At 48.4% G+C, this 13,770-nt stretch overlaps 5 protein-coding genes across 5 annotated transcripts; 2 read left to right on the top strand and 3 right to left on the bottom strand.

Annotated features, from left to right (window-relative positions):
- Positions 1 to 2,128: 2,128 nt before the first annotated feature.
- PEX2_100960 (uncharacterized protein) lies at positions 2,129 to 2,974 on the top strand (the record flags this gene model as incomplete). Its single annotated transcript, XM_016747366.1, has 1 exon — positions 2,129 to 2,974. The coding sequence occupies one exon, from the start codon at positions 2,129 to 2,131 to the stop codon at positions 2,972 to 2,974; it is 846 nt and encodes a 281-aa protein (XP_016601841.1).
- Positions 2,975 to 3,488: 514 nt separating this feature from the next.
- Positions 3,489 to 4,655, bottom strand: PEX2_100950 (phosphatidylinositol-specific phospholipase C; the record flags this gene model as incomplete). Its single annotated transcript, XM_016747365.1, has 1 exon — positions 3,489 to 4,655. The coding sequence occupies one exon, from the start codon at positions 4,653 to 4,655 to the stop codon at positions 3,489 to 3,491; it is 1,167 nt and encodes a 388-aa protein (XP_016601840.1).
- A 459-nt stretch (positions 4,656 to 5,114) lies between these two features.
- On the top strand, positions 5,115 to 6,625 carry PEX2_100940 (histidine phosphatase family protein; the record flags this gene model as incomplete). Its single annotated transcript, XM_016747364.1, has 3 exons — positions 5,115 to 5,447; positions 5,498 to 6,396; positions 6,460 to 6,625. 3 exons carry the CDS (start codon positions 5,115 to 5,117, stop codon positions 6,623 to 6,625), a joined length of 1,398 nt encoding a protein of 465 aa, XP_016601839.1.
- A 676-nt stretch (positions 6,626 to 7,301) lies between these two features.
- PEX2_100930 (MFS transporter) lies at positions 7,302 to 9,104 on the bottom strand (the record flags this gene model as incomplete). Its single annotated transcript, XM_016747363.1, has 2 exons — positions 7,302 to 8,227; positions 8,291 to 9,104. The coding sequence occupies 2 exons, from the start codon at positions 9,102 to 9,104 to the stop codon at positions 7,302 to 7,304; spliced, it is 1,740 nt and encodes a 579-aa protein (XP_016601838.1).
- Positions 9,105 to 9,927: 823 nt separating this feature from the next.
- PEX2_100920 (H(+)-transporting V1 sector ATPase subunit H) lies at positions 9,928 to 13,531 on the bottom strand (the record flags this gene model as incomplete). Its single annotated transcript, XM_016747362.1, has 6 exons — positions 9,928 to 9,959; positions 10,014 to 11,300; positions 11,351 to 11,420; positions 12,015 to 12,591; positions 12,651 to 13,176; positions 13,237 to 13,531. 6 exons carry the CDS (start codon positions 13,529 to 13,531, stop codon positions 9,928 to 9,930), a joined length of 2,787 nt encoding a protein of 928 aa, XP_016601837.1.
- Between the last annotated feature and the right edge of the window lie 239 nt (positions 13,532 to 13,770).

The raw sequence follows: 13,770 nt of genomic DNA, 5'->3' as shown, positions 1-13,770 counted from the left end.
AATAACGTGAGAGGCCAATGGATACCCAAATTGCTGTACATTGGGATTGACACGATGACCATAGCACCAGCGGCGATATGGCGGAAGAAATTGGCGCTCACCAGCGGACTAGCCGCGAAAAACTCATACGTGTCTATGAGATGCTGGTATGTACAAATAAATATTCCCTGAACAGAGAATCCAAAGGCCACCGAAGCTATCAAAGGCAACCAGCAAGAAACCGAGTGATAGCTAGTCCGACCCATCCAGAATAGTGGGAACCATTTACGGTCTTGTGATATCTTTTTAGATGTATTTTTAGCTAATCTGTTTAAGATGGTCGTTCTAGAGGTCTCTTCGGATATATGTAAAAAAAAGCATACTTTGCACAAGGGACCTTTTTATATATAACCTGTAATCTCTTGCAATTTGTACCTAATTTAAGGTTATCAGAATATTTAAGACACGAGCATATTAGAACACATTAGAAATGTTAAGTCTACTCCGTAAGCGTTTCTTTATTACTGTAGAGGTACATTTCCAAGCTTCAGATCCCTGTAATGGGGGCCATCAGCATGGCCCCGATCCGTATCGAACAGCCCGGAGAGAAGCAGTCTTGAGCCTCATCTCCTCTCGGCCCCAAGACTAGCCCCGCCCCGTTTTCATTTTGAGGGTATTTATTCTCCCTTGATTGCCCGACTTTGTGTTCGACTCCAAATCGTACCACTTTGGAATTACGCAGGGCCTACGACATGCGTTTCGATCACTATGCTATAGCCCTCGCCGGGTTGTGTGGCACAGGATTTTGCCTCGAGTCTAGATTCCATCCGACCACCCGACCTACCGAGGGTGAAACCATTCATACCGGCGCCATCTACACCATCGAGTGGAATTTGTCAAACCTGGCCACTCGGGTCCGATCAATATTTTGTTGGAAAGGGGCGAAGTATCCGACATCGCAGGATATGTAGAGGCGATTAGCAGCAAGTACAATATAGTATTCGCTCATTCCATTTAGCATTGTGTCAAAAACACCCAAACTAATATCTTCATAGCCGACACTAAGAGCAGCGACGGAAAATTCTATTGGAATGTTCGCAGCACTCTTCCAAGCAGTGACGATTACTAAATCAAAATGTACTCGATTAAAGATGCTGCGACCTACAACGAGTCCCCGAAATTTAATATCAAACCCTCAAATGAGTCAACAAACGTGTCTAGCTCTTCGAAAACGCCGATAACAACAAAGTCCGGCACTATTTCTCCTACAGGGTCTGCCATCATTACTTCCACTGGCTCAACCGGCACATCTTCTCAGAGTGAATCCACAGCTACTTCAACATCAAGCGGAGCCGGTAGCGCGGCGACTCCTATTTTAGCTTATCCATTTGCATTTGTGGGCGCTGCAGCTGCTGGTATGCTGGCCTTTTAAGCCGAGAGTGAGGGTATTCAACAAAAGAAGTTTAGAGTTTTGAGTTGTGAGGAATGTATTTGAGCATGGGGAAAAGCAAGCATGATTTTTCTAGTTTTCGGCACCCCTAGGGAATTGGTCTTTTTTTTGGTGCTCTGCATCATAATTGAGTTACTTGAGCTCCGTGCGATGAGAAAGATTTGATGATGGCGCATGAGATAGGTACCTAAAGATCTCATCCCAGCAACAACGGTGTCCCGAAGGAAGTTTGGCGAACTTGGCCTGGACATGTCAAACACAGATTTTTCCAAGATTAAAAAGGAGTCTTGAGTTATAAAGGGATAAACGGGCAAAATGTACTTTGTAGGCCAGAAAGAGTCGTAAAGCAATAAAATGTGGAAAGGGGGAGAAAGCATTATCCATAATGTCAACTTTCTGGATTTTTTAAAGAATGTAGGGCCGCATATTTGAGTGCCCAGTTTTTTCTTGTTTCTTGACACTCTCATACATAGAAGCACGTACTGGTGGGTCAGATTAAGCAGATATAAACGATGCCCTCCTTGCTTGACACGGATCCATCCTTGTTGGTCATAACCAGCTAACGACGTCATATATCAATATTTCAATGCTTCTTCTGATAATTCACAAAATTCTTTTTCGATTTTCACCACCCTATTTCTGACCTGTGTTGAGCTTCTTTATCTACCGAGCTAGATCTTCACCTTTAAAATCAACAGCATGGCCTCTTCAGCGCCATTCGCGAAACGGTCCCTCTCTGAGCAAGGACCTCCGGGCGATGATCCGCTAAGCTCGCCCGTGAAACGGCGCCGGGTCAATTCCGCCGAGGATATGCCCATTGAGACAAATATCATGCCAGAAGGCCTCGGAGACCTCATACCCCGAACGATATCAGAAACAGAGGCCTCGATCGAACGTGCCTCTAGCTTAAGAAGTTCATTCAGGGATGACAACTTGACAATAGAATGCAATTGCTCACCATTGCGCGGTCGATCCGACTATCGTGTCTGGCGCCACAAAATGAGCCTAATTCTGAGTCGCAATCTACTTTTGGATTTGGTTGAGGGCAAAATCGGTCAACTTCCTCGATCACATTACTTGGAAAGGCAATTAGACAACCTGAACGAGGTGGCCAGGGAAATCATTAATACAAACCTTTCTCCCACTACCAGGCTGATTGTTCGCAACATTCGAAACCCACAGAAGATGTGGGAGAAGCTGGAAAAACACTGCAAACCTTCTGATTGGAGTACGGTGCGATCTGGCTGGCTTGAGTTGCAGAATATCAAATACAGCCAATGTTATGATATCTGGGAGTACGTGCATAAGGTTGACGATGCATGGAGATGCATCTGCCTTGACCGGGAAGATATTCTTGAAAAACACGAATTTGCGCGTTGTGCTAGCCTCATGTGCTCCTTGGATACACCCAAGTGGGAAACTTGGAAGATGGGGTTTCTCTCTAGCCGCAATATTAATATGCCGAGCTGGGCAGGCTTGGTGGAGAGCTTGACCTCAGCTGAGGACAATGGCATTGTGTCTGATTTGATTGGCATTGCAATCTGATTTGTATCTGCGCCGTTATATGATAATGTGCAAGGTGTTTTGCCTTTCAGTTATTTTACTATAGCGTCACCTGGAAATCAACTACCATCTTGTTCTCAGCGCACTCGCGAAACATATTGTCCTTGATTGGATAAGAAACAACCAAATTGTGTTTAACAGTGACTAAAACGAAAGTGGGCACCAATGGAGCGAGTTGATCGTATCTGATCGTCGATTGGCACTTAGATGAGCTTTATAGTGAGTCGAGGGCCATATTCAAGCAGCATCTGCGCGATATGCGAGTGATTATAAGCAAGGTCGCACAGGTAATGGAATGCTACTCGCGGGAAATTTGACAAGTGTCTCCACGTCGCTGACCGTGCGTTATGCGGGTGATGGGGTCTTAGAACATCAAGCTTTCAATCATGGGATTAAGAGCATAGACAGACCAGAAAGGTATACATAATATTTTGGGCTATGCAATTGTTCAACTGACGGGCCCCGAGGTTAGCTTGGTAATTGACTCTTCCCCTTCTCACATCTCTCTCATTTCTGTATATCGCAAATCTAAAATCGTATCGATCAAGTCGGAGGGCTGCTCAAAGAAATCAAACATCACGATCCCCACTCGCTTGCCTTTCTGTCTTTTCAGGAAAGGCACTAGCTGTTGGTTTACCCCACCAGCCGGTGTATAGCCAGTGCCGTTTCCTAGTGCCATAATTCGAGGCCAATCAGGAGGGTTGTTTTCTATATTATTACTAGACGCCCAGGTCCAGAAGAGACTGTCCGGGTGATGGCTAGTGGCTTTGCGGATGTTTTCCACCGTGGCGTTGTATTTCCACCTGATGTTCTCGATCGCACTAGACCCCGTCGGCGTGAGCGGCTGATAGTAGTCTTCTATGTAGGCGCTCAAGTTCTTAGCCGTGTTGTATTCCAGAGCGATATCCGGGCCGTTGTCGGTCCATAGACTGGGCGAGAAGTGCAGGCCGGGAAGTGAGGCCGTGTAAGAGTCTGGAAGCTTGTCCAGATCAAAACGGCGCATGAGAGTAATCTTGCCACGCGAGTCACCCAGCGTGCCTAGCTCGTCTTTTGTTTGCATGAAATAATGGCGCGCGGCCGGGGAGGTGAGGATATCGTAGAGCTGCAGCTGCACGGCCGCGTTGTTGGAGGCGTACAGGGCCGTCGAGCCTTGATATTGGAATGAAAGGAAAATGGTCTCCGAGGGGTGATCATCTAGCCATTGATAAAATCCAAATAGCACATCATTGACTGTGGCTGTCTGCGAGAGCAGGGCCTGTGAATGGTAGAAGATGAGGGTGGAGTTGGTCGGATCGAAAGCATATCGTAGATCAAAGGCCCGGATTCCCATGTCGAGCATATCAATGAAAGGTGAGTCTTGGCACCGCAATGCGTCTGGTACCGGAACAACGACCTGGTTGAGGTCTGTGATGCCCCGCAGGGCATCTTGTGTCGCTTGGGTGTAATTCCATGTGGCGCTGTCATGAGTGCCGGGGATGTTCATATGAACGAGTAAGGTTTCATCGGGATAGCTTTTCATCCATTCCGCTTTTCCCCCTGTACTTTTTTTGTATGAACCAAATATTGGAGTGGCATTGTCAAGTACTGTCTGAAGTGCGAAATTCGCTAAGCCGGCAGACGCCAGGGGAAGGGCCATAGCCACAACAACTGAAGTCCAGATCATCGTGGAAGTACTGAGAGTTCAGTCAACAGATAATCAAATATCTAGCCCAAACTTGAGAACTTTTGGACTATGCACAGAGTATGGTTATATATAGCGCTGAAAGGAGCTTAATCAATATTATGCAGGGGGTGTCGATGCCAAGACCCAAGATGCAGTTGCCGGAAACATCGGGGAACAGTGGACGTTCCGTGTCGATCACCTCAACTACAACATAAACCCCATTCGATGCTGAGAATAGTCGCTTAGCCCATCGGCTATATTATGTAGAGCCACATGGCTGGCACTCCCCAGGTTGGCTTGACGACGCCACGTGCACCGATTGCCAGGTCGCGACTGGTGCGACTGCGGTGGAGCTTCATTTTGTTTCTCGTCTTGGGTTTGTTGGCAATTAGTTCGGAAATTTACATATTCGAAGGTCTCCGACAGACCTGGTTTTTCTCACTCAAACCTATCTCCGTCATGCGCAGCCTCGTCTTGCTTTCTGTGGCAGCCTCAGTGCTAGGTCAAACCCCCGGGGACACCTTCTATCCCCCAACGCTGAACGATACCTCATACATCAGCAATAGCTCGATTGGAACATATGGTGGTATCTATGAAGCTCCAGCCCATGGTCCGACCGGGGGCAGCCCCTACGGCACCTATGACTATTGTTCCATGCCGCATCCTCGTTCAGAGGAATACGAGCTGCCCGAAGCTCTAACCAATGGGTCAACGAAGGGAAAGCTTGTGTACCTGGAGTATCTACAGCGTCACCAGCGGCGAACTCCGTACAACATTCTCCCAGGTGGGGAGGTAAGCAACTCTCAGATCGACTCTCAGCCCAAATTAACTCCTTTCCCTAGAACCAAGCATATCAATGCGATGATGTGCGCCCGTATCTCTATGCAGGCCCAAACAGCGCAAGCGGCATCCAGCCCATGCCAATGTATGCACAGACATATCAAGACCCCAACAACCCCTTCATATCCGGCGTGAATGGCACATGTCAGTATCCCCAGATCACCATCGGAGGAGTCCAAGACGGATATCAACATGGCAAGGACCTGTGGGGCGTCTATGGCAAGAAGCTTGGCCTGATCCCCGCGAAGCCAAACAGCCGCGTCTGGTTCCGCTCCAGCGAGTCCCCTCTCACTCAGGCCTCGGCTGGCGCGGTCCTGCGCGGCATGTGGCCTCATTACAAGGGAGCTCTTCCCCTGCACCAGATGGCTTCGTCTGTTGATACTGTCAACGAGGGATACTCTTGCCCTGCTATCAGCTCTACTCTATCGAATTTGCAGTCTACCACGCAGTGGAAAGAGCATATAACTGTTACCGAGGAGTTGCGCTCCAAGCTGGGCACCATGTTGGGCGCGACAGAGAGTTCATGGCAGACTACCTTTGACCACTTTTCGGATAACTTCCAGGGCCGCCTTTGCAACGGTTATGATCTGCCCTGCAGTCTGTCAAATTCCTCGGCCTGTGTCACGATGCAGATGGCTGAGGAGGTCTTCCGTGCTGGTGATTGGGAGTGGAACTACTACTGGCGCACGAACCCGGATGTAGTCAAATATATTCAGGTTGTCGAGGGCTTGTTTATTGGCGAGATCATTTCTCGTCTGCAGGCTGTCGTAGACGGAAATTCTTCCCTTGATTACAGCCACATCTTTATTCATGATGGAGATATCGGTCCTATCCTAGGTTCTTTGGGGATCGAGACGCTTCGTTGGCCCGCTATGGCATCTAACATTGCTTTTGAAGTTTGGTAAGTCAATCTGTTTTCTGATACGCTAGGATTCTCTAACCGTTTTCTTTCTTTTTTTTTCAGGGAGACGAAAGACAAGAAGGATGGGAACTCCTTCTACGCCCGTGTTTTGTATAGTGGCCATCCCATACGAAGCATCCACGGTCTTCTTGACTGGGTCCCTCTCTCAAAGCTGATTGATATCATGAGCCCCTATGTCCCTGGGGATATAACTACTCTCTGTGGATAGAAATAAATTAAAGACCGGCAAATTATCATCTCAACGGATCTTTTTAAAATACTTGTTTCAAAATAACACATTTCTTAGATTTCTTCCTATGCCCACCAATCTACACTACCACTTAATCCCAACCAACAGAAGGAACGACAAATTAACTGGGGCAGAGTGTTGGGAATCCTATCCCATATTTCAAACATAGTTTCGCTTATTCTCCGATGTAAATTACCACATAATATTGGTAAACATCCCACGTGCAAGTAGCACTGGCGTTTCAAGTGCCGTCTAGGACTAGCGCTCGGCTACATATTGCAAGCCACCAGGCACACACATAGGAACCTACAACAATGAAGATGACCCGTAATTGCAAGCCTGGTACTCTTCTAATCCGGATCAAATTTCCTCATCTTTTCACATAGGGTCCAGAAGAGGCTCAAAGGATGTGGCCACTTCCCTTCCCATCTTTTCAAGCAGTAACTCAGAAAAGTACAAGTATTTCAAAAGATAAAGAGCTGTCAGAGTATTATGTATTAACTTTCGCATTATTCATAATTTGTAGGATGTTCGCTAAATATAGCGTCCTCTTTTATCTACTCGACTTGCTCGAGATATTCCGTATATCGCCATCGACAAATATCCCGCAACAACTTGTCGTTAAAAATCGTAAATAGGCAATCAAAAGAAAAACTTATTCCACGGCCTCCGAGATAGCAAACTTGCTCAAAGCACGAAGCCTGCTACCATAGAAGTAAAGCAACCAGATACCAACAATTCCGATAACACTCAGTCCACCAAGCAGACTGACACCTCGAGCAACACCCAAGTTCCCAAACAGAGGGTGCGCAAACAGCACACTGCCACATGCAAGCGCACTGCGGAAGAAATCATTCGCAGCGAACAGACTAGCCGCGTATTTGGGGTATGTGATGGGAATATAGATGAAGATGCACTGCATGACGATGAAAACCGTGGCGCCATAGATGGTGATACCAATAGTCGGTACAATCCAATGAATAGAAGCACGAGCCGTCCAGGCAAAGACGAAAAGACCAATCATAGGACCAAAAGAGGCAGGCAGGGCAGGGAGAAGGAAAGCCTCATTTACGGGGAAGCCGAAGCGACGGATACGACGGTTCATCCAGAAGTGGATGTAGCTGGCGTAGATCGCAATGCCGACAATGCATGAAACCATGATACACAGGAAGACTAGACCGATCTGGCCGAGGTTCATGTTGTAGTCGGTTGGGTAGACCAGGGGGAAGACCTCGAAGAAGGAGTAATAGATGCCATAGATGATGGCTGTGTAGATCTGGACGAAGAGGACTGCGGGATCCTTGATGGTGATTTCCATGGGCTTGATCAGAGCATCGATGGCAATGTCTGAGATATGCATGTTGCGCTGGTTGATCTCGGATTGTGCCATGAAACGGTTGGTATTGTGGATTTTGCGTAGGCGGTCGGCGCGTCGGAGCAGGATTGTTGCGCTGCTGGTTTCAGGAAGAAACATGAACATCAGGATGAAAACTGGGGCGGAGGCCCAGATTGATTCAAAGAGGGACCAGCGCCAGCCTTTGACGGGAACGGCGAAGCCGCTGAGGAGAGGGCCAAGAGCGGCTGTATAGACTTGTTAGTGAACTGACAGATAGTGGGTATAAATGAAGTGGGAAGAAAACTTACGTCCACAATAGGCCGCAGAAACCCAAGCCATCATGGCATAAGGTAGGGACATCAGGCTATACATGTCTCCGATGGAAGCACCTCCAGATGCAAGACAGGGGGAGCCAAAGAACCCTTGCAGAAAGCGCAGCACCATCAGGCCGGGGAAGTTACCCACCAAGGCTGTCGGGATAGAGATGATCACGAAGAGGAACATAGTGACAATGTAGACTGGATTGCGTCCAATCACGGGGATTTCACTCAATGGAGAGAAGACCAATGGCCCGATACCATACCCCAGAACATAGAGCGACAACCCCAAAGTAGCGATCAAGGTGCTTACACCGAATTCCTTCATTATGCCCTCCGTTGAGGAGGTGTAGATCGCAGAAGTGGTATACACGACGAAGGTATATAGACAGATCATGATAGTGGTGAGAGCGCGCTTGCGATTGGACCAATTGTGTGGATTCTCCGAATCATCGGTATAATACCAATCCACGAGGATGGAACCGTCTTTTGTTTTCTTGGGGGCGATGGGGATGGATTTGACTTTCTCGATTTCATGTTGTTCATCAGCTTCGAGGCGAGCTTCGGTGAATTGCATGGTTGATTGGGTAGAGGCCCGGCTTAGGGGCTCACTATGCTCATGGCTTCGAGTGGAATCTTGTTGGATGATTTTCTTTTCATTGCTTTCATCGCTAGAATTCAACAATTGAAGCCATGTGTCGGGAAGCTTGAAGTCGGGCTTTTCTTCGGGGTATTGGAAGTATTTATTGTTTGTCAAAAGACGAACAATCTGCCCAAAAGGGGCATCTCGAATGACTGATTGCATTGGATAAAGACAAGAAGAACACCGTTGGGTGTTATATTTGATGAGATATACTATTAAATCAAACTTGGGTTGAGATGTAGAATATGACAGAGACTATATACTTCGCAGGCAATACTCTAGGGATACATTTCGAATCGTTTTAGTAATGAGTAGAATACGAGTATTAGGAATCAACCTGAGGAATCAATATGCCAATACCTTTGATTCCAAAGCAATTGAATTTAATGATCGATAATCAGATATTATAACGATGGATCCATCCATGGATGGTGGATTCAGGATCTGGACCAACCAGAAAGCTCCATCGCAGGATCTCGTATCTGAATTTATATGAATTCACCCGACCCCGACCCGAATAAGGTTACGATATGCTATATGGAGTACTCCGTAAGTTCTAACCCTATAAAGACTGGGAATTAAAAAGCCAAATCTTACATGATGCAAATCAACACATCATTTCTGACTCATCGCGTCATTTGCAAGGTTTTTATATCCGGAGTTTAGCTATCTCCTGCTTACTTTGGGCATCCTTGGCATCTAAAAAGACTCCACGTCAAAAGGGCGCATGGGTGAATCCAAAGAAAAAGGTTGAGATTCAAAAGGAAAAGCTATTTTGTGTACAATTGCCAAAAAAAAAAGTATTTATCACCAGCCACAGTTCCCAAACGCCAGGGCTTAAGTAAATACATATATGCACGCCAAACACCCTGCCAACACCAACTCGTTGACAAAGTTGTAGTGTAAAAATAGAAGATAAGATATACAACTCAAAAGCATGAATCATTGCACGTGAGGCATAACAGGTTCTCGCGGACTGGTCTCCCTAGTAAGGGATGAAATCGAACTGCATCCGTTCTATGAATGAGATGTTAGCATGGACAAAGAAGGACCAAAAAAAAGAATTCTTACCGAGGAAATGGCTCCAGTCTTCTTCCTCACTCAGTTGGTTGGACCAATACTGCTCAAGGAATCTCAATGACTGAAGAACGTTCGGAACGCGAATAGTGTCATGCAAGGACGATAGCAACTGCCTGACTGTATCTCGGTCTTGACCACGCGCCTCGCAGCCTGCAATGAAGATTGGTGTTGTTAACATCACCCAAGGCGAGAGACCTGACGATGGCCCAATCTGCGCGGTGCACTCCAGGATACGCTGGACCGACTGTTGCACTTCTGACGACGTGGTTGGTGTTTTCCGAAGTCGTCGGTGGATCTGAATAAGCGCGCTGTGTTGGAATGCCTCATTACATAACAGGAGCTGCTGCGCGCTCTCTGCAGATAAGCCTTCTGCGGCCCTAGGGTAAAATGAGGGCTGCGAGCTTGAGTCACGATTCATGAGCTGTCGAATTGCAAACTCCAAGGACGCGGCATCATCCTCAATACTGCTGTCAATCTCTCCAGCAACAAAGCCTTGAGTAGCTTTCTCGAGTTCATGGCTTCGCCAGGCGGCAGCACCGATCTGCCTAAAGACAGCTGCAAGGTCCACACTGAACCCCCAATAGTCATCTAAATAATCAGGAGACCCGCCCAACCCCATCAAATCAGAGGAGGCAAAGTCCGAGATATCTCCAATGGGTGGACCATTGCCCGTCAGTGCCGTAAGCGACACGATCGACCAGTACCAACGATCCAAATACCGCCGGAAACCGCTTGTAGACCGCAGGGAATCCTCACCAGCAGCATCCGACGCCCTCATCAGTGCCCTCGCCCCGTCAATATGTGCTCTCCACGAGTTCGGGTTGATCGCCCCGGAATGAATTTCAGCTAGACAAAGGGTCCGAGCCGTCGCTACCAGCGCCTCTGGGTCCTTGGATGAGGGATTCTGCAGCTCTGTTCGGAAATGTTCAAGACTGAGAGCCATTAGCCGGGCAATATCCGGTGCAGATTTTACGCTCTCCGACTGGTTGTGTAGGGCTTGGATATGGATTGCCGATAGGGCCGTGGTAGCGTAGAGTAAGGAGGGAGTCTGAAGAGCCATTGGGATCAACATGCGACATATGTCCTGCTGCATGCCTGAATGGCACGCAGTGATTTGAGAGGCATCGTTGATAAAATGGTGTAATAAGGCCTTTTGGCTGGACGACAAGGACGAGAAAGGATCGACGGGTTGCGACAGTGTGAGATCTGATCCGGTTCTGGCGCTGGCTGACTGCACCGCCGTCTTGGTAGTGTAGATGAATTCTCCTGGTGAATATTCTGGAATGGTCAGAACTATGTACAAGGTCCCTCTGGTATAAAGTACATACCAAGTCTCTGCATGCCTCCTGTCCCGACGCAAGCACCAAACCGGGAGCGCGAGAACGCCCGTCCACCCCACTGCAACTGCATTGCATATTGGCATTGCTCACCTGCAGTCTGGCAGCGACCGCAGTTCGGTCTCTGCTCGTCACATTTTTGTCGGCGTGCCTTACATCTCTTGCAACCTGTGAAGGATCTCGACATGGGTGCTGTGGGTTGGTGGGATGAAGTTCTCGGCGAAGAATTCCTGCGGGGGGATGGAAAGCTCTCCAGACATAACCCGCCCGTGTGGCAAATATTATTTCTGGGGAACAGCAATAAGGGGTTGAAGGTAGATATCTATTATATTGGATTCTATAGAGAGCGATCAAGGGGTGACTTGTGTTCTTGTCTTGTTGCACCGTTGCAAATCTTGGGTTCTTTAGCGGTCGATCGCAAGATCCACCGGTTGGAGTATTGGAATATCAAAATCTAGGGGCCATGAATTTTTTAAATGAGTATGATTCTAAAAATCCCTCCCCAAAAAAAGGAAGCGAGTATGCGCTATGGCAAGAAAATACACAGTACATGCCAGCCAGACTATATGTTCATCCTGGAAAGCCATCAACATATCAAAAAAAGTGCCTTTTAGGGAGATCAGCCCTCAAAGGTATATCGAAGCCATTCACCCACAGCGTGCAAGCTCTCCCATCGCACTGATTCATCTTGATCAACCATCAGTTCCATTACCCGCGTCTTGAGCCCTAGTCGCTCCAACTGCCCACGGCGTTCAGGAACCTCCTTCACTAAATGCCCTACGTCGCTGCAAGCAATAGCCAGCACCTGCTTGTCGTTATCCCAACTCTTAGACAAAATCTCGGCCAGTTTCTTGGGCAAAGCGCCGTTCGACTCCTCAACGATTCGGCGAGCGTTCTCTTTCCAGAAGGTCGGGTTCTTGTGAGGGGGCGACCAGCGCAGGTGGCCTGTCTGAACTTCGGCGGCATATTCGTCAAACGTGGTTTGTGTCTTGGTGTACTCCTCCAACATGGAAGACAGCGCGCTGAGATCCTCGAGCAGGTCTGGGTCAGTCAGGTGACGACCAGCCAAATTGGTCAGGAGGGCAGGGAGTCGAAGGAACACGGCGATTGGTAGCAGAGTCGTCCGGTTGCTAGAGCAAAGACTGTACAGAGTTGCAACAAGCAAGCGAGTGGTCTTTTCTTTCGGCGAGAGACGCAGAAGGTGGATGTAGAGTTGGATGATTTCATAGCTCCTAAGTAGAATTAGTAGGCGCTCAAGTGTAAAGTTATCACTTGTCGTCACATCACTTACTCTTGAAGTTCCTCGCCAACGAGAGCGCCCTCAAACGCAAGCTGCCACAGAACAAGAAGCACCCGGTATAGAAGCTGGAGGCCGACACCACCGGCGAGACCAGGCTCGACGCTGCGAGTGCTGCTTCCCAGTGTGCTTGCGTTGCTGACGTTGTCTTTAGCCCCCGCCGCAGCTCGAAGAGTGTCGATCAAGGGGGCCAAGGTCTCTTGACGTTGGGCCCAAAAGATCTCTCGAGCTCGGCTTGTTCTCAGCAGCTCCGAGAATCCTTGGACACCAATATCCTGGAGCCCGCTGTCCTGGTTCTTAGTTAAGGTGGAGAGGTAGGTGTAGAGCTGCGGGAGAGCCTCGTTGTCGCGCGGCGCGGGCTTAGATGAAGCAACTAGACTGTGCGACACGAGCGCCGTGAGGAAGGTGGACGTGAGCAGAGGAATGGGGTCTTCGGCGTTTGTCGAGTGCTGCAGGAACGGTAGGAAGGGCTTGTACGGTTCTGGGTGGGAAACAAGCGCGTTGGCCAGAGAAGGCACATCTATCAAAAATCCAGATCAGCATAATTCCTCAGACCTTCAGCTTTGCCAATAGGATATACCTTGAATCAAGTCCGAGGCCAGCACCAGTATATACTGCACAATATCGGTCCTTCGAGAGGCCGAGTCCAAGACACTCTTTCCCTGTGCGCCGCCGGCCAACAGATCTGTGTATCCAGCAAGATCCCCTTCTATCGTCTGGCGGCGTTGGTCCTTGCGCACCTTATCCACCGCCTTGATCTTCTTCAAGTGGTCATCGGTGATGTTGCCCGCTCGGACGGCACCCTCCCACGGAATTGGCCGAGCTCGAATGTTATTCTGGAGGGAGCTGAGGTAGGTGGGTGGCTCCAGTGACATTGTGAGTGTAATCTAGGGAGATTCGGAGCCAGAAAAAGGAGCGTCGCTGGCTGTGATTGATACAAACTGGAGGTGTGTCCAGAGAGACGGGGGAGCTTGGGGATGACGGAAGCCTGTGCCAAGACCGACGGTATCTCAAGGCATAGTCTCAACTTTCGTTTTCTGTTCTCTATTTTGATTCTCACTTCCTATTTCTTTATCGTCTTTCTTGTTCCTATAGGTCTTCCCCTGACGATCAT

Source organism: Penicillium expansum (genome assembly GCF_000769745.1).
Source record: "Penicillium expansum strain MD-8 chromosome Unknown contig355, whole genome shotgun sequence".
Lineage (NCBI taxonomy): Eukaryota > Fungi > Ascomycota > Eurotiomycetes > Eurotiales > Aspergillaceae > Penicillium > Penicillium expansum.
Note: the sequence above shows the minus strand (reverse complement) of the source record. Positions and strands in the feature narration are given on the sequence as shown.